Source organism: Osmerus mordax, chromosome 10, assembly GCF_038355195.1.
Source record: "Osmerus mordax isolate fOsmMor3 chromosome 10, fOsmMor3.pri, whole genome shotgun sequence".
Taxonomy (NCBI): Eukaryota; Metazoa; Chordata; class Actinopteri; order Osmeriformes; family Osmeridae; genus Osmerus; species Osmerus mordax.
The window spans coordinates 9,984,968-10,008,170 of NC_090059.1; the positions used below are offsets into that span (position 1 = coordinate 9,984,968).

Consider the following 23,203-nt stretch of genomic DNA (forward strand, 5'->3'; position numbering starts at 1 on the left):
CACAGTACAGTGTGATGTTGTGCAATGTTACAAAACACTTCAGTAGATTCGACACATTCGATTTTTTTAAAATTATGAACATCTTACTGGAACAATCTGTAGCGGTGTGTTACGATATATTTATATATATACCATCACTAGTGTGCATTTAAATATTATATCTTGATTTTGTCTGAAAATGTCCTATGTAATTAATATTGAAAGTACCCATGTGAATGAACAAATTTACTTAATCGGTTTGTTGTTACAAAGATGGCGTCCCAGTGCAGCTTGTCTACTTTGTTTCCCATTCAGAGTCAGCTGGACAACGCCCTAGATGACGCTACAACCCAACAGGAGAAAGAACATCTTGTGCACCAGTACTTGCAAAAACTAGATGAAAGAGAAGATCTGAAGATTCCCGATTTTGAGGAAGGTTAGCTCACACTGTGATAGCAAGTTGAATATTCTGAATCGCGAGTTGTTGGCAAACGTCATACAGCTCCTGCAGCGCTTGCGCGGTCCTTTAGCCAGCCGTATGCTGATTTCAAACACCATATTCGGATCCGTTCCAGTTTATAACATGTAACATGCTGCTATTCTCTGCAGAAAATATTACTATGTCCTTCCTTTTCTACAAGCTTGGCTATTCATTGACCATCATAATCATATAGGCACGCGATCACACTGCAACTTTGTAAAATACATGATTACCAACAAAACAAAACCGTTCAAACTTTTTAGAGAAGGCGATGTATAAATTATTAATGCTAATATTTGTAGTTGGGGTTGTTTTGCCTAGGTCTGGAATGGCTAAACACAGAAGGCCCACTGTCTCTATCAAAAGAGCTGTCTGGCAAGGTGGTGATACTGGACTTCTTTACCTACTGCTGCATAAACTGCATGCATATCCTACCGGATTTGCATCAGCTGGAGAAAAGGCACCCCGTCAAAGGTAGGTACACACTCATCTCCCCTTTAAATGGTAATGATCTGACTCCTTATGTTGCAATATATTATCAACCACAGTTAGCGTGTGTATCAATGTTCATGTGAACAAGTGGTTGGTCAAAGTACGCACAGTCATCTTGTCAAAACATTTTCACATTACAGTGGAAGTCTTCCATGGTCCTATGTTCTGCTCTGTGTAAAATGTCATCCTTTCTGAAAGTGGTTTCTGATCTTGTAGTAGTCTTTGAAGTGTCAAAGTTGCTAAAAAAAAACAACACGCACACACACACACAGATCAGAGGTCCGAGTACTGTACAATGCTACTGGCTGTGGTGGGTATGTGACTTATTTTTAGTCTGTTCTTGTGTAATCATGTTCTAACAGTCAAGTGGCCTATTGTTAGCTCTTCACCACGATCATCTAAGTAAAGTAATTGAGTTGAGTACACCCCCCCCCCCCCCCCACACACACACACCACCAGACAGCCATTTGCTCCACACTTTAATTCACAATCTCCCTCGCTATATCTCTGGCACTGCTCAGGGTACATTCTGTATGCTTCTTCGTCCAGTAAAGTGTTCAAAGCCAAGTTCAGCAGCAGCCGCCCCCACAACAACCCCCTATGCTCTCTGCAATCTGTGGTAGTAGTGGGTCTTGGCCCAGCGTGGAGGGCTCTGTTGCCTGTAGACTACAGACTCAGAATAAAAGGTTGGCTAGTCAAAACAATGACAGGGAAGAAGAGTTTTGTGTATTCTCAGTCTAAAATATTAAAATAATAATGTGTAGGCCCAGTTTGTGTACTTTAATTTTTTATGAGTGCCTAGATCGACTTCTTACATGGTTCATTATTCAGTGTGGAAATCTTCTGAGTAGTACTGTGAATTAGGAAATTAACTTGAGTAGAACACGATGTTGCGTTATGGAATGAATTTGCAACCTTTCCTTCTGCATGTGGTTTTCTTTCTTTTTTTTCGCTTTCCGAGGTTATGAATTTAAGTGTTTTGACGGACCGCTGCAAATGTGCTTCTGTCTGTCCTTTGCATCTATCAGCCTCCGTGTTTCAAGCCCCAGGGACGAAACTGGATGAATGACGAGGCGTAAAAGTGCTTTTGACATTTCAGTTGAGCTCGACGAACCACAGCAGAGTGAGCAGCAGCTATATTGAAATGGAAAACAGTCAAATAAGCTAACTAACTTTCCAACGAAGCCCATGCTGAGAACGGCTGAGCCCTGGGGCTTCCATTCTCTTGCCATGTTACCTGTCATAGCTAGACATTTGATACATTATGTGCTAGGGTCCAGCCTGTCCTCTGGTCTTTTCCCAATTTTCAGAACACACATTTCCCATCAAATGTGATTTAAATGAGCTTTTACCTCTTAAAATGAATCCATCTGTTGGTGTGTGGAAAGCCCATGTCATTTGACTTTGGATCGAGGCGTAGCTGGTGTAGGACACGTGATGACCAGATATGGAGGACACAGTGACAGCCCACACAGATGTGGAAGCCCTCAGGGTGCCGTCACAGCATTAACACAAAGACGCAACGTCCTTCAACGGTCTATAGGGAGACTCCCTCATGGCCTTAATGCATCGGTAAAGAGCATGCAAGGGGAAGGGGAGTCAAGTGACAAGAAGATGTTTCCTGTTAGGTCTCTGGACCAGAGGAGGGAGTCCATTGTAAAGGTAAAAAATCAGTAGGGTCCATGCATCCAGGCTATTTTATGAATGTGTCTACATCCTGAAGCTATGTCGTTCTAGGAAAGCACTCTAAAACCCATGAACGTGCGGGAACGTTTAGGGTCAGTGAGGTCAATGGGCTGTGTCACGCATCCAGATCCTGAAGCTGTGACGTGTGAGACAGGATGAGCCAGATACCGTGCAGTACACTATGATTGATGTACAGAACAATAACTGCGTGTGGCGAGGACTCCTGATGCGGTGAAAGGAAAGACTTGTCTTCAAACATTTTGCCCACTTTCAATAACATTTTAGGATTTTATGTTTTTGAAGTAAACATTTTATTCAGCAAAAAAAAAATCGTTATTATAAAAAAAAAAAGATGGCAAGCGTTTATGTATGAAGGACATTTCAGATAGAATAGTATCACCAACATTTATATTCCCTCAAATTGATTTAACATGGTCATAAGGAGACAAAGCTAGAATCATGGGATCCGAATCACATTAACTTCCACTGGAAGTTTCCACGCTCGTAGTTACATAAGGTTCTGGTAGAACAGATTAATTATGAAGCATAAATCACAATCATGCATGATTCAATTTCATCCCAAAAACGTATGGTTTGAGGTGAAAACCTTGTTGCACCTGTTATTGTTTTTCTGGTGGTTTGCTTAGTCAGTTTACTGAACCCAGAGACCAAAGAAAATGAACATGTTTGGCAGCCTTCAGAGCCGGAACACTGTGTTGTTGAGTCTGAGCGCTGGCTGTTCTCTGTCCCTTTCTGTAAAGCTCAGTTTGTCTTTCCTCTGGATTGTTTGTCCTTGCCTGACACAAACTTTTATGATTTCATTCCCTTGAAAGGAATTTGACTTTGCTGTCCTTGTTGAAAAGCATTTTGTTTTTGTGTAACCAAAAGAAGCTTTGCTATTGTTGAAATATTTGTATTGACAAATCAAGTATGGATGCTAGTAATGCCTACCACACAGTCTGAATGGTCAGGAACTGTCATATTTCTTCGTCTGTTATTTTTTAATCAAATCTTTTCACCCCATTTTTGTCTGATCTTTTCTCAGACGGTTTGGTTATTGTGGGAGTACACTCTGCCAAGTTTCCCAACGAAAAGGTACGTTTCAGCTACTTCCCAAGAAAATATAATTGTATAGCAAATAACAAATTAAGTGAATCAACCCCTGTACTGTCCTTTTTATATATATATATATATATATATATCACAAATAATTAATGCACAGTGATAAGTGTGGAGTAAGCAGTGCTAATGCAATACCCAATGTCAGATTAACAATCTTAATCAACTCCATATCCCACAATTCCGTTCCCGTCAAGGTCCTTCGGAACGTGTGCAGCGCTGTGCTCCGCTACGACATCCGCCACCCGGTGGTGAACGACGGCGACGCGCGGCTGTGGCATGATCTGGAGGTGTCCTGCTGGCCCACGCTCGTCCTCCTGGGGCCCCGCGGCAACCTGCTCCTCTCGCTGGTGGGGGAGGGCCACCGCGACAGGCTCGCCCTCTTCTCCGGGGCCGCCCTCAGACACTACGGGGGCCGAGGCCTGCTGAGGGACCACCCTGTGGGGATCCGACTCTACAGGGACACCCTGCCCCCCACCATCCTGTCCTTCCCTGGGAAGGTGGCGGTGGACGCCAGGAGGAAGAGGCTGGCGATAGCAGACACCGGGCACCACAGGGTCTTGGTGGTGTCCCAGGCTGGAGAGGTGCTTTATGCTGTAGGAGGTGGGTCAGGCTGGTGCTATGGGCTTTCACTGTTTCGTGTGTGTGGTGGTAGTGGGGGGTGGGGTTATGTTGTTGGGCATGTATGTGCTTTGTGTGAGGGTTGTTGATGGTAGCTGTGACTGCAGTGGACTTCAAGGTTTGTCTTAGATGACATTGAGGGTTACTGTTTCATTTTGTTATTATGTAGTTATGACAGAGACACGGTGCTGGTTGTGTCCCCAACACAAGGCAAGGACTGGGTAACACATACTTCATAATCCCACAGCTGCTCCAGATATAACACCTCTGGGTATTAGCCTAAAATCTTCTGAATGCTATTTGTCTACCCATTAAAAGACAGCTGGATGATGTTGGTTAAGTGTCTAATTTAAGGTAAATGCCTTTGCTTTGACAAGTGTCTTTTTCAGTATTAACACTGAGGGAAGCATTATTATTATTATGAATAATATATATTTTAAAGTTGTTAAGCAACTGTGTTCATACCAGAAGTAGAGTAAGCCTTTCCTCCTGTAACACCCCAGGGCCGGAGAGTGGAAGACAAGATGGCCGCCTTTCCGAAGCTTCCTTCTGTGCTCCTCAGGGTGTGGCCATTAAAGGAGACACTGTGTACGTGGCCGACACGGAGAACCACCTGATACGCAAGGTAATTTGGCTCCAATCCTTCTAAATGCAACTTCACTCCAGCCAAGTTGCAATAGAACCTTTTGTGTCATTTGAAGGTTGTGTGGAAGTCAGGGAATCCATTTTGCACTTTGCGAGGTTATTAAGTTCTCATTACAAAACAAGTCTCACTCACTCAGATTGACCTCCTGGAGGGGCGAGTCAGCACTCTGGCAGGAATGGGGGTTCAGGGCCAAGACAAGGAGGGCGGAGCTATGGGACTCGAGCAGCCAATCAGTTCCCCATGGGATGTAGCTCTTGGAACAGCAGGTGAGCGAGATGTTCAGCCCACTCTGACCTCAAACATGCAATAGCACTTTATTCTCACAGAATCTAGGTGAAAAAAGGATTTCAATGGGGTCAAAGGGACTGCACAGGCTGCAATAGAAATGGCATCAAAGGGTTAACTTTACATACCGTGCCTAATTGGCAGTGATGCCATTGAATAACTTGAAGACTAACTTTAGAATTATACCAACACGTTTATTTGTATATCAAATCTCAAGATTTTTTTGTGTTCTGCTTTGGGCAGTGAAAGTTCATTTTTTTTCATCTTTGTCTCATTAATCCATCACAGCCTCTCCCTATCTAGAGTAAAAATCTTGTTTTAATGTCCGCTTTTGAAGCTCTCTTTTAGATCCTTAATCTCTGAAAATACACGGGTTGCTCATAGAATGGGGCTCTGTTCGGGAAAAATCCAAAATACAGTTATCGTCAGTGCCTTCAAGTCATGTACTGTGGATTGGTCAGTTTCTTTGTGAAGATGAAAGTGTTTGTGTGTGTGTGTGTGTGTGTGTAGTGCTTTATCTTTGACCTAGCAGCTGATTGGATGCTGGAGAGGACTTGCTCTACCAAAAGAAAGCTTCTCAGGGAGAGCTGCAGCGCAAAACGCACTGATTGGCCGTTTCAGTCCAAACTTTCGGGCTCCACATCCAGTGAGCATTGACCTCATCTGACAGAAAGAGCCTTTGGCTTCCATTTTGATGATGTTCTATGATGTGTGTGTGCGTGCGCCCGCGTGCATACTAAGAGATGCTTCGAAAAATTCATCATGACAACCCTCAAATTCATTGCCCTGACAACAAAGGCTCTAATCCTGAGTGTGAGTTCTGTGCTGTCCTCCCAGTTTGCCCGCCTCCCTCACAGATTCAGTCAATAACAATATCAAAGAACAATACAAGAAGGCTGACCATCCTAATAAAAAAGAACACCAGAATCCTTATATGACAAGAGACGTTCTGTACCGTGTGAGGCTGTTTGTTTCGAAAATAAACACTGTTGCAATACATCAGGATACTTTAAATGTGTGTCATTTGTTTCACTGTTGTGGGGCTCGGTTTGGTTTACCATGGGTGCACAATGAAGCAGCATAATCAGCAATGCCCCTTTCCTCGCTAGGCTACTTTAACTCTAAGACAGCAGCTTAGCTGCCTTCCTATATCTTAAAGTGTACAGGTAATGTAATATCCAGATCGGAAATGCTACCTCAGGGTTCCACAACGTGGTCATTGAACCCGTATGTCCACTATTATACCCCCCCACACACACACACACCTCCCCCTGAGACTGTTCCCAAACACTCATTCCATATTCATGAAGGGATCATTAATGATTCAGCCCACTCCAGTTGGCTTCAATCCCCCAGAGTACAAACCTTTTGCAGTCCAAAGATAAATGTATATCTATGCTGCCAAAGGTGCAACCGGTGCCCAGCCTCCCTCCATATTTAATGACGGATATTTGACTGTTTTAGGAGCCGTAAGAACACTCGAGGGTTGCCGATACGACCCCACTGAGAACTTTCTGATTAGCGAGATCTGTATCGGCAGGTGGTGAGGAGGATAACGTGCTGTGGATTGCCATGGCCGGGACCCACCAGATCTGGGCTCTGTTCCTAGCTGATGGGAAGCTGCCCAAAGCGAGGTGAGCTACCGGCATAATGACCTCATCCACGCCGGCCGGCCGTGGAGGACGTGCAGTAGTAGTAGACTGATTCATCACAAGATAGGATCCCATGTCTACTTGGGACAGGCCCAAGTTTGAAATTCGATTTTGAAGGCATGTCAAATCCGTAATCATACTTAATTGATCTTCCCTGGCACCTCTCTGACTTTGTCACTGGCATGACACGTCGGGTGTTTCATATCGTTGTTTTCATTTTTTTCTTCCTTGTTCGTTCCTCCAGCGAATCCAAAGCGGGCACGTGTGTGCGCTGGGCCGGAAGTGGCGGCGAGGAGAACCGCAACAACGCGTACCCGCATAAGGCAGGCTTCGCCCAGCCGTCCGGCCTGGCGCCGGCCCCCGAGGAGCCCTGGAGCTGCCTGTACGTGGCCGACAGCGAGAGCAGCACCGTCCGCACCCTGGCCCTGAAGGACGGGGCTGTCAAGATGCTGGTGGGGGGCGAGAGGGACCCCCTGGTGAGTGTCTGTCTGTCTGCTGGATCAGAGAGGGGGATTGTATTGACACAGTAGGAGTGGGGTATAGATTGTATCGAGGCAAGTAACCTGTATCGGTCAAGTATCCTTTTCGGTATTGTAAAGTGATGACATTTTGTATTTCAAAGTTGTTCCCTTTGAAGTCATCCTTGTTTTGTGTGTGTGTGTGTGGGGGGGGGGGGGAGTATATTCATTTGTGTAACCTTGATTAATCCAGGCAATTAGTAAATTCTTATTTGCAATGACGGCTTGACAAGTAGAAAGCGCAGTGCAATATTAAGTACGTCAAGCAACACCTAAGTGAAACTGGACAGGCCATCTTTCCACCTGTAATGCACACTAAGCCACCCAAACGGAAACATTTACACTGGCGTCGACTGACAAATGATTCTCACCGGCTCAGACGATGCCTTTACTGGGTATCGGCCAACTGTTGTTGGATGAAGCCTCCCTCCTTATGGACCAATCACAGTTCTGGTGTACGTTCAAGAGGATCAGTCTTACATTTTTTACTTCAGCGTTCAGAGAAGCTGTGCACTGTCACATACATACTGTTTACACTCAATATTATATACAGTACTTTGTAAAAGTCTTAAGCACAAATAAAAACATGTTAAGGTAAAGCAAAACTACTTGAGAAATAATTTAATGAAAAGTCTCTCAGCCTTGCACTTTTATTCCGATAGTATTTCAGACAGTATTCATGTAAAAAATCTTGTGCCTAGACTTTTGCACAGTACTGTACAGATATATACATTATACAGCATAAATATACTTTTATAAAATAACAAACCCTTGAAATTATTTGAAAGTGTTTGAGATGCAAAAAAGGCCATTTGCACTCTTAGGACCGATCCATTTGTTTCATTATTCTGGGTGAAACAAAATCTATTGCCCCATGATTTGTAAATAGTATTGGTTCCCATGTCTAGCTATAGGTGTCTCCATATAGGGTCTGAATACAGTGGACTGCCCCAGTCATTCCAGGCTTTCACTCATCACTCTGACTGGCATTCCTGACTGTTCTAATCAGCCTCAGTTTATATTCTCCCTCAGCAATACTTGGTCTATCTCCCCATGAGGTTCTTTATAAGGAAACAAGAGCACTTAGAGGCTGTACCACTTTGTCAGATGAATGCCCAACAAAACATAGTTAAGCTGAGGCGTTCTGACTGATTTTATGTGAACAGCAACAGATTTATTCAAGGGTTGTGCTTCCAGTGACGTGGAATACACTCCATGCAGAAAGTTCTCGCAAACTTGGCATGTGTGGGAAAATTTCAAGGATTTTCTGAATTTCAAGACGGTTTATAATGAGATTCTGTTATCTAATTTGTTTGATTTATTAAACTGGGTGACATCGAGCGAGAGGCTATTTATATCAATTTTCCTGATTTCTGCTCTGCTGTGACAGTTCTCTTCTAGCGACATCTATTTACTCTTTTGAGTTTCAGATGGGTTTTTGAAGCAGACAATGAAAATGAATGGGATTTGGTAATTGACATTGTTGTTATGCGTTTCTGTTGCCGGTTAATGAAATGAGGTATTTAAACTATTCCAAGTATGACTCACCCTGTGCGTGCGTGCGTGTGTGTGTGTGTGTGTGTGTGTGTGGAAGGTGGGGGGGGGGGAGAGAGAGTGTGTGGTGGCTTTCTCCCTTTTTCTACCACGTCTTCTACTTCCTGCTACTACTTTCCGATCCCACAGCACCAGAAACTGAAATGACCCTCTAGTGGAAAGACGGTCTGTGGATATATTCTACCGTTACATATTGGTAGTTCATATTATTTCAGTGATTTCTGCAGTTTGTTCACTTCTTCAACTTCCTCTTGGAATTTCACACGTATAAACAAGGAACTAAGTACTCAACTAACCTGGTTGCTCAGGTCACACGAGGCATTTGTGGAACCAAACAGCTCTTTAAACAGTGATGGCGTGTTTCTCATTAAATTCATATCCAGTAAGCAAATGCATGACAGTCATGCTTTCACCCCTGTCCTCTTCCAACCCACCCAACTCCCCTTCAAAACATTGCAGAAAGTTGTGTCTTTGCAAAACATTGGATCATTTTTATGGGAAGGGCTTAGAATGGGTTCCCTTGGAATAACAGAAAATCTCACTTGTTATTAGTTGGGTTAGAAGGTTGACTTTATACACTAGCCAATGTTGTCTTAGACTTGATTAACGTAGATGGAACTTGATAAAATCTCCATAGTTCCTAAGGAAGCTCCATTGAACTGTATGGGAATGATTGCTTGGGCTTTCCCAAAATGCTGGTCATCCAGTAACACGTGTGTTTGGACAACAGAATCTCTTTGCCTTTGGAGACGTGGATGGGAAAGGAGTGGAGGCCAAGCTGCAGCACCCTCTTGGTGTGGCCTGGGACCCGGAACAGGGCCTGCTGTATGTGGCCGACTCCTACAACCACAAGGTGAGTGGGCTCTGGGCAGGAGTCTTCCTCCAATCACATCTTCTCACTGGTCCCAACGTCATGCCCTTCTTCTGTTGTCAGTCAGGTTAGATGGGTTGAATGCAGATGAAGAAGACTTTTTACTGTTCCCAGGCTAGCCTTTTTCACAGCGTGTGTGTGTGTGTGTGGTATGTGTGTGTGTGTGTACTTCAGATCAAAGTGGTAGACCCCAAGACCAAGCAGTGTCGTGTCCTGGCCGGGACAGGAGAGGCTGGGGACGTCCTGGGGCCCGGCTTCTTAGACTCCGCCTTCAACGAGCCTGGAGGGCTGTGTGTGGGGGCGGGAGTCCGGGTGCTCTACGTGGCGGACACCAACAACCACCAGGTCAAGGTTCTGGACATGGACACCAAGACCGTTTCCCTGGTGAGGGGCTGGGTGTTTGCGTGTGTACATGGGCACCTCTGCCGTTAAACTCTGTTTTGACAACGCCCAATGAGTTCGATGTGTTGACCCTGTATTCCTTACCGTTTGTGACTCTTACTCATGGTGTAATGACCTGACTGTGGCGTTGAAGTGCGTGCTGTTTTAATATGAGGGTATATATAGCCATAGTTGATTATTTCAAAGGCTAAGCCAAAATAACCAAAATATGTCCCTGTTCTGATACTTGTGGAGCTAAGTGTTTGTATTAGAGAGAGCGTGAGTAATGACCGTTCCTATTGCGTACACAACCATAATCCAGGGTTCCATGTTCCCAGCTATGAGTACAAAGCTCTGTAAATACCATCTACCCATCGCGCGCACTCTGTTATTATTTGCTTTTTTTATGTCCCGTGTGTAAATTTATATGTCTGTGCCAATAGCTTTTAATGTGCAAATCATGTGGTCTTTCCGATAATAATTTGGATTACATTGGGATCAAGTGGTTTGAAGTCGGAGTTGACTCTGCGCGCTTTGATACTCTCTTTCAACCCTCGTCTTGAAAGCTCTCCTCACTTTCCCTGTGTTCCCGTCTCAGTTCCCTGTTCTCACAGAGACTGTCGACTCTGTGCCAGCCAAAGCCTCTGGTCCTCCCAAAGTCCCCAAACTTCCCAAATCGGCAGCCAGGATCGTCCTGCCACCTCTGGCCGTGTCCCCGGGGCTGACTGTGACCATGGAGGTGACTCTGTCTCTTCCAGAGGGGACCAAGCTCACAGAGGAGGCGCCCAGCTTCTGGAGCCTGTCTGCTGAGGGTAAGAACACACATCAGGTTCTGGAGCCTGTCTGCTGAGGGTAAGAACACACATCAGGTTCTGGAGCCTGTCTGCTGAGGGGAAGAACACACATCAGGTTCTGGAGCCTGTCTGCTGAGGGGAAGAACACACATCAGGTTCTGGAGCCTGTCTGCTGAGGGGAAGAACACACATTAAAGGGACTGGATTCATCCCAGTCAGAGCCGGAACACTGTCCATCACACACAGATTGGATGTAAATTGTAAGAGAGATCCTTATGAATATTTTTAGCATACATGAATAATGTTGTTGCTTTTCAGCTCAAACATGTTCTTTGGGCCACACCAACGCCACACCAACGTTTTGTAGGTCTTTGGGGGGGGGGGGTATTTTGTTCTTCAGAGAGTCATTGATCGAGATGTGGTAGTATTTCTTGTAATAGCTGTCGAAATCTGTGTAATCTTTTCATAGTTTACCCCATCCTCTACTCAATCTGTTGATCTCAACACTCCAACCGTATTGTCTTTTTAAAACAGCACGCACCTGACCCACAGTCAGGTCATTACACCATTAGCTTTCAAGAACTCGTTATCCTTGGGGATGCCTGTGCACGCTTACATACTGTAGAATAATGAACGATAGTTTAACTGTGTCTTAGTATTTTAAAACTTGGGAACAGATTCATTAATTGACTGATGGAAGTAATTAAGTAATTGCGGTGATGTGGGAGACCCTTAAATACTTCAAAATGCCATGTGGGTATTGATCTTTTCTAGTACGCCGGAAATATAAATTCACGGAGGGGTGAGACCTGAGTAACGATCTCGAGTTTAACGATGACGTTAAGGATCTAATTTTAGATTTGCTTTTTTGTTCGCTGAACTGATTTACAGTGCAGGTCTTGATCCTGAAAATAAACTTGGTCTGTTATGACTGAATCAATGCAGGAGGAGCAGCAGCATCTGTAAATCTCGCAAACTCTGAATGAAAATTTCAGGATCAAAATCTGGTTGATGTTGGTTCCGCATGAACAAATGGAGTCAGAGTCAGGTGGCTGAGCGGTTAAGGAATCGGGCTAGTAATCAGAAGGTTGCTGGTTCGATCCCTGGCTCTGCAAAATGACATTGTGTCCTTGGGCAAGGCACTTCACCCTACTTGCCTTTGGTGAATGTCCCTGTACTTACTGTAAGTTGCTCTGGATAAGAGCGTCTGCTAAATGACTAAATGTAAATGTAAACAAATGAAAGCGCTTTATACAGTAAATTGGCCAGCTGTCTCAATATACAGTCTTTGGAGGACCGATTAGTCCACACAATGTTTTGAGGTAAAGTCAAAGTTGCATGGAGGTCATTAACATACAGGCGTATACATAGGGGAGTGTATTGCAACGCTTGTCCTCACACTGAAAGTCTGTGTCATTGGTGTTGGTTTTGTCTTCTCTCTTGCCTCTGCCGGGTTCACGCCCCAGTGGGCTCCTGGTCTGGTCAGGGCCGGCCCTGGCATACGGCACAGCTGGAACAGCACTGCTGAGATAGCTCACAGTTACTGTTAAATACCAGCTGTGCTCCTGTGCTGTCGGAGATGCTGCTGTGCATGCAAAGTAGATCTTACTCCACACACTCTCTCTCTTTATTTCTCTCTCATGCGTCCATGCACTATATACGTGAACACACATGCAAGCACACACACAAAGAGAAAGAGGAGGAATTCACTCCCTGATGTAGACCAGTTTCCATTGACCACATTGTAGCTATTTAGAAGAGCTGTAAGGTGGTAGTCGATGATGAGTACACTAATCTTATGTGTGTCCTATTCAAAACATTCAATCAAGGCTTTTGTGCACAGTTGAATGTACTTCCTGAATCTAAGCTCCTGTCTTTCATAGGTGATGAGTGGTTGCTAGAGGGCCAGGTGGTTACCGGGGACATCCTGGACCTCTCTCAAGTCCTCTCCCTCTCAACCAAGCTTCCGGCGATGACCAGGACAGCAAGCCCCAGCCCTGCTCTCACTCTCAGTGTATGGGTTTACTGCTGTCTGGCCCAGGGTGGAGCTTGTATGATGAAAGCGGCCTCCTTCACCCAGCCCCTCGACATAGGTCCAGCGCCCGCCAAGGGAGGGGTCACCGTGACGATGGCTCACGCCTTCTGAAACCAGCGGAGTTGGGTCCTTTCATTCTGGGGATGAGTAAGCCTCAGAATCAGGATATTACCTTTTAATGCAACCTTCACCCCCCCCCCTTTTCAGTTATCGGTGGTCTAAAGATGAGATTTGTTTTCAACAGGGTGATGACTCATGGTGTGGATGGCTTCAAAGCCCTTGTCCTTTATCTGCCCTTACAGTCAATATGAAGCACCATAATCTATGCAGAAACACTTTTTATATATGATTCTTTTTAAAGATGAACACCAAAGTATCCAATACAGTACCTTCACTGTGACTCAATTACAGTAATGTGTCACATACGTTTACATGACACAGTTGTAAGTACTCTATCATAATTTGTGAGCACTCATAAACATCTCTGACGATCACAGCTGATGTAATGTTTATTATTTTTATTATTATTCGTTGACTCAATGTTCTTGTGTATTAACCAGCTCAGCTTAAAGGGGATTTATGCCACAAGCTTCATACCAGAACAGCTGTAAAACAACATAACATTTTCATAGTATAAATATGTATTCACAAGAAATAGACTGTACCACGCCCTGCCAAACTTCTGTCAATGTATGTCAAAGCTAAACCTACTTCCAAAAAGAAAAAAAGGGTGAGGCAGCTCATATTTTCACTGGTTCTTGGAAAAACTAGAATTTCAAGATTGAAAGTTGTTTATGTAAACAATAACTGAGTCATGATTGAAGGAAAACTTGAATTAAATTAAATCAATTTGTATGGGACCTGCTTTTGCCCACATGCTCATATTACATACAGTTGGTGGTACATTTTTTACATTTTATTTCTTCAAAATATTATAGACAGCACCTAGCAGTTCTGGTGTACAAATAATGTTATTAAAATAATGATGAAAGTGCCTCTTAATACAGTCACTGATCTTTGCTCACCTAGAGTTACTGATAGTGGAGCTGGATGTCAGAAAGCCCTGTATAAAGCCTTAACTCTGTGGTTTGGGGTTCGCTAAATGGAAAATGCCATGGAGATGCCACAGCCATTGTGAGTTTAATGTATTACTTGGTGAATGAGAAGATTTATTATTATGCATATGGTAGCCTCCATTTATTATGAAACAAACAAAGGTGTTGGAAAGCACTCTGGTTCACCATGAAACATTTGGGTAGGCTTAAGTGGAAGGGTGTTCATGTGCATGCAAAGCAGAAGATATGTTCCTCTGGTAAGCGTTATGTCACCTGATGATTTGTATCAGAGCAGAGCTATATAATGTCTGTCATGTTTTTGTACTCTGGGAATTGATTTCATAGTCTGGAAGCTATATGAAATGCAATCATGTATGGGGGATGCAATAAACCATATTTAACGAATGTATGTATGCTTCTCGTTGTGTAAAATACATGCATGCTGTAGAAATGATAGAACCTGCTTTGATTCTAAATGATCAGCTAAGGTTTGCACAGAAACAACTTATCTTATATAGACTCAAATGTGTGTATGTAGGTTGGCAGGCCTTTGGAGGATGAGAGCCGCTAATGTTTCTGGATTAAGTCCAGCGGGGCCAGTTTGGATATTGTTAGTATTTATGATGTTATTTAGGTTGTAAGGTTACTTGTTCTGTATATCATTAAATTATGTTCTTCTCCTAGGGCATTTGATGTCCCCCTTCAGAACAATCTATTTTAATGTTTCTTATTACAAATTCTACTGAAAATGTTTCTTTTTTCGTCTGCATCAAGCAACAGGATGATGACACTATGACACTTTCAAAAGGTATTGCAATGTTAAGTCAGTCATGTCATAGTCACAGTGCATATCTACTGATTGACTGTCCAGTTCTTAGGTATGCAACCAAGCAAGCTAAACCAGGTTCACAGTTGTTTTTAGTGTAGACTACCATACATTCCATAGGTACATTTTAGGGTGAAAACGAATACTTTGGTCCTGGTTTGGTTTTGAGATGCTATATTGTAAAGCTTAACAAGGTCTCTGTTAGTTTACCTAATTAATCAAACATTTATGGCTGTATTGCCCTATATGAGCAATGTCATAGAGAGCTTCACATACGCTCACAGAACTGCCCCTCAGCCAACCTAAACTCTCAAGGAAGACAAGGAAACACGCCCAGGAAAACCCATTGAGGAAAAAATGGAAGAAATCTTGGGAGCAGCAATTCGGTGACAGTTCCCCTCCTCCATAGACGGGTTCAATCTATTTAGGCTATCAAATCTGGAGAAAAAAATTGTAAACGTCCAGCCAGAAAGTTTGATTTGAAAGCATCCTTCCACGGGTTTCATGAATCGGTCATGAAGGCTTCCCTCATGACTTAATTTCTTTTTGTAATTTATCAGCCCCAAAAAAGGAGCATCCTTAATACACTGCTTTAAACTTTTCTTTGGCACTGGTGCCTAGAACACTATGGCTGGATACTGTTATTACAATATAAGTGATAAGACATCTCTGTCTGTAGGCCCAGTTACAGTGAATGTCTGTCTGAAAGAAACAGTAATTATGATAGACTCCAGGAATGCAGATTAAGTACACTTCTGCCCCTGCCTGATGTTCCCTGGCTCAGCCGCAGCTATAAGGAGGGGCAATTATGATCTTATCGCCCAGTAACAGCTTCCTACTGCAGAAAATGCCTCTCTTGCCCAGCCTGTGCAAGGACATAACTAGCGCGCTGATGGCCCTCTTTATTTAGCCTGGTGCAGGGAGATAGCCAATGTCAGTGGAAAATCCAGGGGCCAGGTGAAAATTTGATCCGGTTAAACAGAGAACGATGAAAGCTAGCTAAGATTTGCTTTCTGAAGCTCTTCCTACATTCGATGCGTGCATTGAAACCTTGTCTGAAGTTCTGTAAATACAAGCAAACAAAAGTGTGCTGTTGTCAAAAAGACAGTGAATCTAAAATGTGTTTTCACAATGCTATTTAGCACGGCAAAATGGCAAGGTCAACTAGTTACATTAAAACATGAATACGTGGAGAAGTTGTCCTCGTTGAAAACACTACCTCAGAGAAAAGCTTACATAAACAAAGCAATCAAGGCAGTTGGCTATGCTTAATTGATGATAACTTGGTGTCTGCTGCAGAACCCTGGAATGCACTGTGCAAAAACGCATGAATAGGCCAACACAATGTGATTTAAATGGATACGTTGTTTTATGCACCGAGGCAAAAGTGTCTTCTCATGAAGTTCATTGTCATGTGATGAGATACTTGCAAAACAACTGTAGCCTCGCAATTGGTCGCCCAGAGTTGTGATGTCACTACTTAATCGCCTATACTGTTTGAGCAGACAGAAAGCGGTGTCCAGATGGAGTTGGAGAGCGAGGGATCATAAGCTACATCATGGACACACTAAAGAGGACCAGGAACTCTACAAACTGTCTTGATGAATAAGAATAATACATGTACAGCGCACTGCCCATCATGGGGGATGGTCCGTCATCTATAAACTTCAACAATGACACAAAAGGTGGAAAGGTGGATGTCGACATTCCTGGCGATGGCGCATCTGAGCAGTGGATGGTCGGAATAGGATTGATTATGGGTCTCATCGTTTTAACAATTGTTATCGGTAATATTTTGGTCATAACTGCTATAGCCAAGAACCAGAGACTACAGACATTGACCAACGTTTTTATTGTTTCCCTGGCGAGCGCAGATCTTATCATGGGCTTGTTGGTGGTACCATTTGGTGCCGCGCTGGAAGTCCAGGGCGCGTGGCTGTATGGCTCCTTCTTCTGTGAATTCTGGATATCCGTTGATGTTCTGTGTGTCACTGCCAGCATCGAGACTCTGTGCGTTATTGCTATAGACAGGTATGTCGCCATCACCTCGCCTTTCCGATACCAAAGCTTGCTTACTAAGGCAAGGGCAAAAGTGATAGTGTGCAGTGTGTGGGCTATTTCTGCGCTGGTCTCTTTCCTACCAATTTTAATGCACTGGTCGCGGGACAATGAGAACACCGCATGTTATGAGAATCCAGAATGTTGTGACTTTATTACCAACCGGGCGTATGCCATTTCGTCCTCAATCATATCGTTTTACATACCTTTAGTTGTAATGATATTTGTCTATGCCCGAGTGTATAGAGAAGCAAAAAAGCAACTGATGAAGATAGACAAGTGTGAGGGAAGGTTTCACAATAACCTTAACGATGCCACCAAGAACAAAACTAATAGAAAGAGACCTTCAAAAATGCTTGCATTAAAGGAACAAAAAGCATTAAAAACACTGGGCATTATTATGGGAACGTTTACTCTTTGCTGGTTGCCCTTTTTCATTGTCAACGTTGTCCGAGTGTTCTCCTCCCAGGTCGTGGACAAAGACCTTTTCGTGTTCTTTAACTGGCTGGGATATGTCAACTCTGCTTTCAACCCAATAATCTACTGTCGCAGTCCAGACTTTCGAAAGGCTTTTAAAAGACTGCTTTGCTGCCCAAGACAAGCAGACCGAAGGCTTCACGTAAGCTCATGCGACCTTTCGCGTTACTCCGGCGGCTTTGTGAACTCATTGGAACCGGGAATGATGGGGACATGGACAGACTGCAACGGACTGGACCATAGCGACAGCAGCCTGGAGGGTTGTGCCAAATTATCTCATTCAGAATCGCAGCTGTGAGGATTGTTAATGTGAATTTCACCGTTGACATTTTTTGTTGTTGCATAAATGTCCAATTGAGCCCATGGAGACTTCGTCTATCGATGCACCAAAATTTGGAACAAGAGTCATGCTCAAGGTTTATCTGTTTCTGGGACAATGATGGCACTCAAAAGGCGAAGCATCATCCGTGTGTTAATAATAAACTTTAGCACATCTCAATTCAGATGGAAAGGAGCAGCTCGTTTGTAAATCGTGCACTAGATGTTGGAACAGCAATGTAAATACATTTCAACAAGTGTCAAAATGCTATGTTATACCTCATGCCTAAAGTACAAATTGTACGTAAGGAATTTGTTTATATTAAACATGTTAAATAAACAGTATTTATTGTGCGCTGTATATAGGTCTGTAAAGCAGGTGAAGAATTGCACAGACAAATGAATTGGGTGGGTTGAAGGGCGGTGGTACTGATGTGCACCTCAACATAGAGGGACCAAATAGATCCCCATCTTCTCTTTCTCTCTCTATATATATCTTTCTGTCTCCTAATCTCCAATGCTCATGGTCTGTGTTTTATTGTATTATGGTGGATGTTTATTAGTGTGCAATAAAGTGTCATTTTATGAAAACTGTTTCTTCCTTCCACATTATGATAGTTCTTCATATGTATTTGTCTATGTACACATGGACTTAACTCCCACAAAGGGAATCACTACGCTATGTGAGCTGTTCAATGTGCTGTATAATTGGTTGCAATAATTGAATACAGAATTCAGTTTATTGAAGACATTAAGTCAAAACATTCTATTTTGGTTCTCACAACTACAGTGTTTTCCATAGCAGACTAGCGCTGAGAACATTGTAAACACTATATTTTGTGAATAATGAATTGCTGAGTTGATTTTGATTCATATTTTATTAACCATCTGGCCATGATTAAATAATTTGTTGTGCATTTTGAAATACTTGTTCAAAGAAGTGATCAAAGGAGTTATATTAATCCACAATCTTAACCATATGCACACATACAAAACATACATTGAAGTAGGCCTAATTACATTTTTGACCAAATTCTAACTAAATAATGCTGATGACCCAATAGTAATGTAAATATTTATACACAACAACCAAACAGGAAGATAGTTTGATCTTCACGTAGGTTGGTGTACATGATGGCTATAAAATTCATTTTATTTTAGTAACGCATAAAAAAAAAAAAAAGATTTGTCTAACATAAAACACTATTAACATCTACACACTACACATATAACAGATTTCTAAAACTTTCACCAGAACCTTGTGATATTTAGCATTAAAGTAACATGCTCAGTAAGTATCGTAAACGATGCAAGGGATTTAAAGGATCAAACTAAGCCCCAACAATTGGAGACCAAGCAAGTAAAGATGTGCAGTTCTTGGGAACGTGAAAGTTCACACCAACGAGTATCAACACAATCAAACCAAATAATGCAGTGTAACTACACATCAGAGAGACCAAGCATGCAGACTTTGTGGACATGCGTCCAAGTCATAGGATACTACCTATATTACATTGTGAGATGTTGGTGGTTCTGCTCATAATATGGAAATGAGATGATCCCATTCAAATTATAGTAAAATTCGTTTACCGATGCTGTAAACAAATCTCCATAGATGCTTTGTGTGCAGGTCCTCGAGGACCCTGAGGCGTGCGAGGAAGATTGTGGCCGACCCCTCCCACCCTGGTCACTCCCTGTTCCAGCTATTCCCCTCTGGCAGAAGGCTGCGGTCCATCAGGACCAAAACCTCATGCCATAAGAACATTTTCTTTCCATCTGCTACTGGCCTCTTCAACAAGGCCAAGGACTCCCATTGACATTCATTCACTTATTTAACTATAAGTCCATCTAATGGCAATTCAGTATGCATAAGCCACTTTATCTCAGTATCCGACTGCACTATGTTGACCATTCACGCTGCTCATTATTCTTATTTTAATATATATTTTATTTTATATTTAAATTGTTGTATTCTTAGATTGTTTAGTTCTTAGAAATAGTTAAACGTTTGTACTTTTACTTAATTTAAGATCTGTATATGTTTAGTGTTTTGCACCTCCCTGCCACAGTAAATTCCGTGTTTGTATAACATACATGGCGAATAAACCGAATTCTGATTCTGATTCTGATTATATGACAAAACCTCCTGTGAAGAACGTCATGACAGCATGCTAAATGTACCCGGTAAACACATAGGCCGGGTGTTTTTGAGTGGCCCTTAAGGAAAAACATTCAACCGGGGCCCACAGCTGGGACCTGGTAATCAGTCTTTGAACCGGACGTCTTTAAAATGCATTAGCGTTCTGTCTCCCTCTAATGCTGCTCTCCCATGAGAGCGCTGTGAACATTTAAAATAGTCGAAAAAAGCTGAATGGAATTGAGCTCCGCTGTTTTAGCTAATGAACCTTGTTTCAATATGATTGCCCAGGCTAATATATGCGGACAAAAGTGGCACCAGAGCCATATTCAGCATCAGTGACTGGGTCCTGGCAAAGGCCCAACTAGTTATTAGGTATTATTCTTTTTGGCAGGAAGCTTGTATCCGAGCAGATTAAAAGTGGGGCTCACAGATGGAGGTGCTGACCCCACCCGGTTTAAGAATAATGAACATAAATTGCATGTAGGCGTATATCGAAACACATTTGAGCTCCCCTGACATCAGAGACAAGAGTATGACATACATGTTGTACGATAGGACAAAATGTAAAATGCTCTATTGCAATTTCTTGTTTAATGCAGTCTTTGACAGCTGCTGTGTACACTGCCATGGCTACTAATGAATGTGACTTGGTGGATTTACCAGCCGAAAATGAAGCCACAAAGATATGGCTTTATTATGTCTTAGGATAATATCAGCAGTTGACCATGATCGAGACTATTAACTATGCTCACATTAGTTTGTTTGATCAAAGACCTGATTGTTGATTTTCCTCTTCTGTATGAGCAGACCCTGTCTGCCTTGTGTGTTTTTTGACTACTAAAAGGGTTTTGTTTGATCGTATTTACTCATAATTGACCTGCAATGCTTTTTATTTATTTGCATTTTTTATATTGGTAATGGCTGTTCTTACCATGTTAAAGCAGAAATAATCATCACTGGTTACAACTAGGTCCAGAAGATCTTTCCTTGCCACACAACAACTGTGACCACTCACTGGATCACACAAACTATCCCTGTACTAATTTGTCCAAACCAGCCACTTAGGTCTTCCTAACTTCTGTTTCATTCATCGGCTTGATTATGTGCAGATAAAATGGGAATAAACCCACATGCTGTATCATAGCTGTCTCAGCCAAACGTTTTTGCTCTGCCAACAACGACCCCCTGCCCCACCAACCATCTGGTGTAGGTCAGCAATCAGCACAATAACTTCATTACAGTAGACCTTGCTCACTAAGTGCACACTTGAAAATGTACCCACACTGGCTTATTTTCCCGGTTTGATTGACTGACGGTGTGTATTAATAGCGAGAACAAGTGCTAGAGGTTGACGTGAGGTAAAAATAGCAGCACGTTACACGTCTGGACGAGTTGAGAGCTCTTCTCAAACTGGACCGGTCGTGAGACACGTTTTTTGATGTCAGCAGATGGATGCCATTAACACTTGAGGAAGATAACATTCCCCCGTGGTTTTTTCCCCACTTTGTTGCTATGGAGAGTGCTGAAGTGATGACAGTACCGGTCTGTCTGACCCGCCCTTGTGTTCCCTCGTGAACTTTGTGTGCTGCACTTTCTATTTGTCTGCATTACTAGATGGTTTCATGTGCCCTGACTATGGGATAAGAGCACTATAGTCACTCATCATATGGTATTAACATTCAAATACCACTTAAATCACACATACACACACAGAGAATAAACTAAGTCCAGTTAACCATAGTTTGCAGTTTGAAAAGGTAAGGGTTGAGGCCAAAAGGTCAATCGTGCTCTATTTAGATGCTCAATTATCAAAAGAATATGAACTAACCCATTCATTGACCCAGTACTCAACCTGCATGTCAACTGAGGTCAGCTAAATGTGCTGCCACCTCAAGTGCACACAGTCACTCATGCAGAATGCACTGAGTACGCTGTCCTTCTGTCTAGTTCTGCTGCAGGTTTGGTGTTTACAATCACCCTAGGCTTCATTCATTTCCTTCCTGTGATGCGATGCTTGTGACTCACTGCCCTACCTGCCTGTGTTCATGTTGTGCATCTGTTTGTGCTTGGATGTTTGTGCTTGGTTTGAGTGATAGAGTGAGGGAGGGAGAGGAAGTGAGAGTGTGCATGTGTGGTGGTCAAGTGCTACTGTCATGGTTTCCATGTCAGGGGGCAGAGGCACACGTTTCTAAATCGAACGATGGGCACCCAGGCTGATAGGAGCTTCGGGGTCTGTTATCTGAGCGAGTCCAAAATAGTCTGTCAGAGGAGGTTACGCAATACTCCGTCAGCATGAATGGGATGCTTATCCCTGGCATGTTCCGAGTGCCCTGGGAAGATGGGAAATATTGCAGGTGAGCTGACTGCAAAGCATGAAAGCAAGTCCAATTACAATATAAACTCGGTGAGGATATGATTTCCTGTTGAACTAACCAGAAATCGTCTACTCATACAATTCACCTTTCAAAAACAAACTCTTCACTGAGTCACACCAATACTTGTTTAGCTGTCCAAGAAAATAGGCAAGATCGATAAATTGGTAATCGGACAATGTTTATTTTTTCTCCATAGCATATACAGCATCATTTCTAACACCTCGTATAAAGCCATCATAAGTTTTTATGAATTTATTTTAAGTTCTTGCAACAACATTCTACGAAGTCATATCACAGAATCATCTCTGATAACGATTGGAATTAGTTACGATGACAAATACATGCTTGGACATCAGTTCAACACCGAAGATTCAGATCATGTTCTATACAGGCTAGAAGACTTGCGCTATTTGTTAAAGGGGCAGTTCTTGTTGCTTCCTCTTGTCTAAATATAAGTGTTATTAGCTAAGTAGCATGCAAACAGGAAAGGCACCACCTAGACTGCAACCACACAGAACATGATGTCTTGTCTTTTGTTGCAGAACTGTATTTTTTGGTAAAATGTTAATCTGAGGGTTAAAGCACATAATACAGTAGATAGTAATTAACAATATTTTACAGTTACATTTCTAAATTTCTGGACTAGCATGAGGGGCAGCATGACTGGCCCTCGAGGGTACTTCAAGGGTAGATAGATAATTACTGTTACTGACATTTTTACTTACATTAATCAAAGAGACAAGTCTTAGACAAAGTCACTAAAGTTCCTTGAACAAATGTTGACAGAAAAAGGGCATGCAATAAGGTGAAAGACAGACAATAGCAGATCTTTGTTGCAAC

The 23,203-nt window shown here is 42.8% G+C and overlaps 3 protein-coding genes across 3 annotated transcripts in view; 2 read left to right on the forward strand and 1 right to left on the reverse strand.

The window, feature by feature from the left end:
- The first annotated feature begins 252 nt into the window (after positions 1-252).
- nhlrc2 (NHL repeat containing 2) lies at positions 253-14,574 on the forward strand. The gene is made up of 12 exons (XM_067244205.1): positions 253-415; positions 782-934; positions 3,684-3,733; positions 3,955-4,360; positions 4,882-5,003; positions 5,161-5,290; positions 6,850-6,943; positions 7,206-7,437; positions 9,764-9,886; positions 10,079-10,288; positions 10,884-11,097; positions 12,963-14,574. Exons 1-12 carry the CDS (start codon positions 253-255, stop codon positions 13,223-13,225), a joined length of 2,160 nt encoding a protein of 719 aa, XP_067100306.1. The 3' UTR covers positions 13,226-14,574.
- The window catches only part of LOC136950101 (inactive rhomboid protein 1-like), a 170,782-nt gene continuing 154,133 nt past the window's right edge, over positions 6,555-23,203 (reverse strand). Inside the window, 1 exon segment of the mRNA XM_067244203.1 lies at positions 6,555-6,574. The gene's annotated coding sequence lies outside the window, so the exon portion shown is untranslated.
- adrb1 (adrenoceptor beta 1) lies at positions 16,559-18,371 on the forward strand. The gene has a single exon (XM_067244206.1). It carries the CDS (start codon positions 16,614-16,616, stop codon positions 17,826-17,828), a length of 1,215 nt encoding a protein of 404 aa, XP_067100307.1. The 5' UTR covers positions 16,559-16,613; the 3' UTR covers positions 17,829-18,371.

Coding starts and splice junctions, on each gene's coding strand:
- nhlrc2 (XM_067244205.1), top strand. CDS start 253: ATGGCGTCCCAGTGCAGCTTGTCTACTTTGTTTCCCATTCAGAGTCAG. Junction 6,944..7,205: donor GGGAAGCTGCCCAAAGCGAG/GTGAGCTACCGG, acceptor TCGTTCCTCCAG/CGAATCCAAAGCGGGCACGT. Junction 9,887..10,078: donor CCGACTCCTACAACCACAAG/GTGAGTGGGCTC, acceptor TGTGTACTTCAG/ATCAAAGTGGTAGACCCCAA.
- adrb1 (XM_067244206.1), top strand. CDS start 16,614: ATGTACAGCGCACTGCCCATCATGGGGGATGGTCCGTCATCTATAAAC.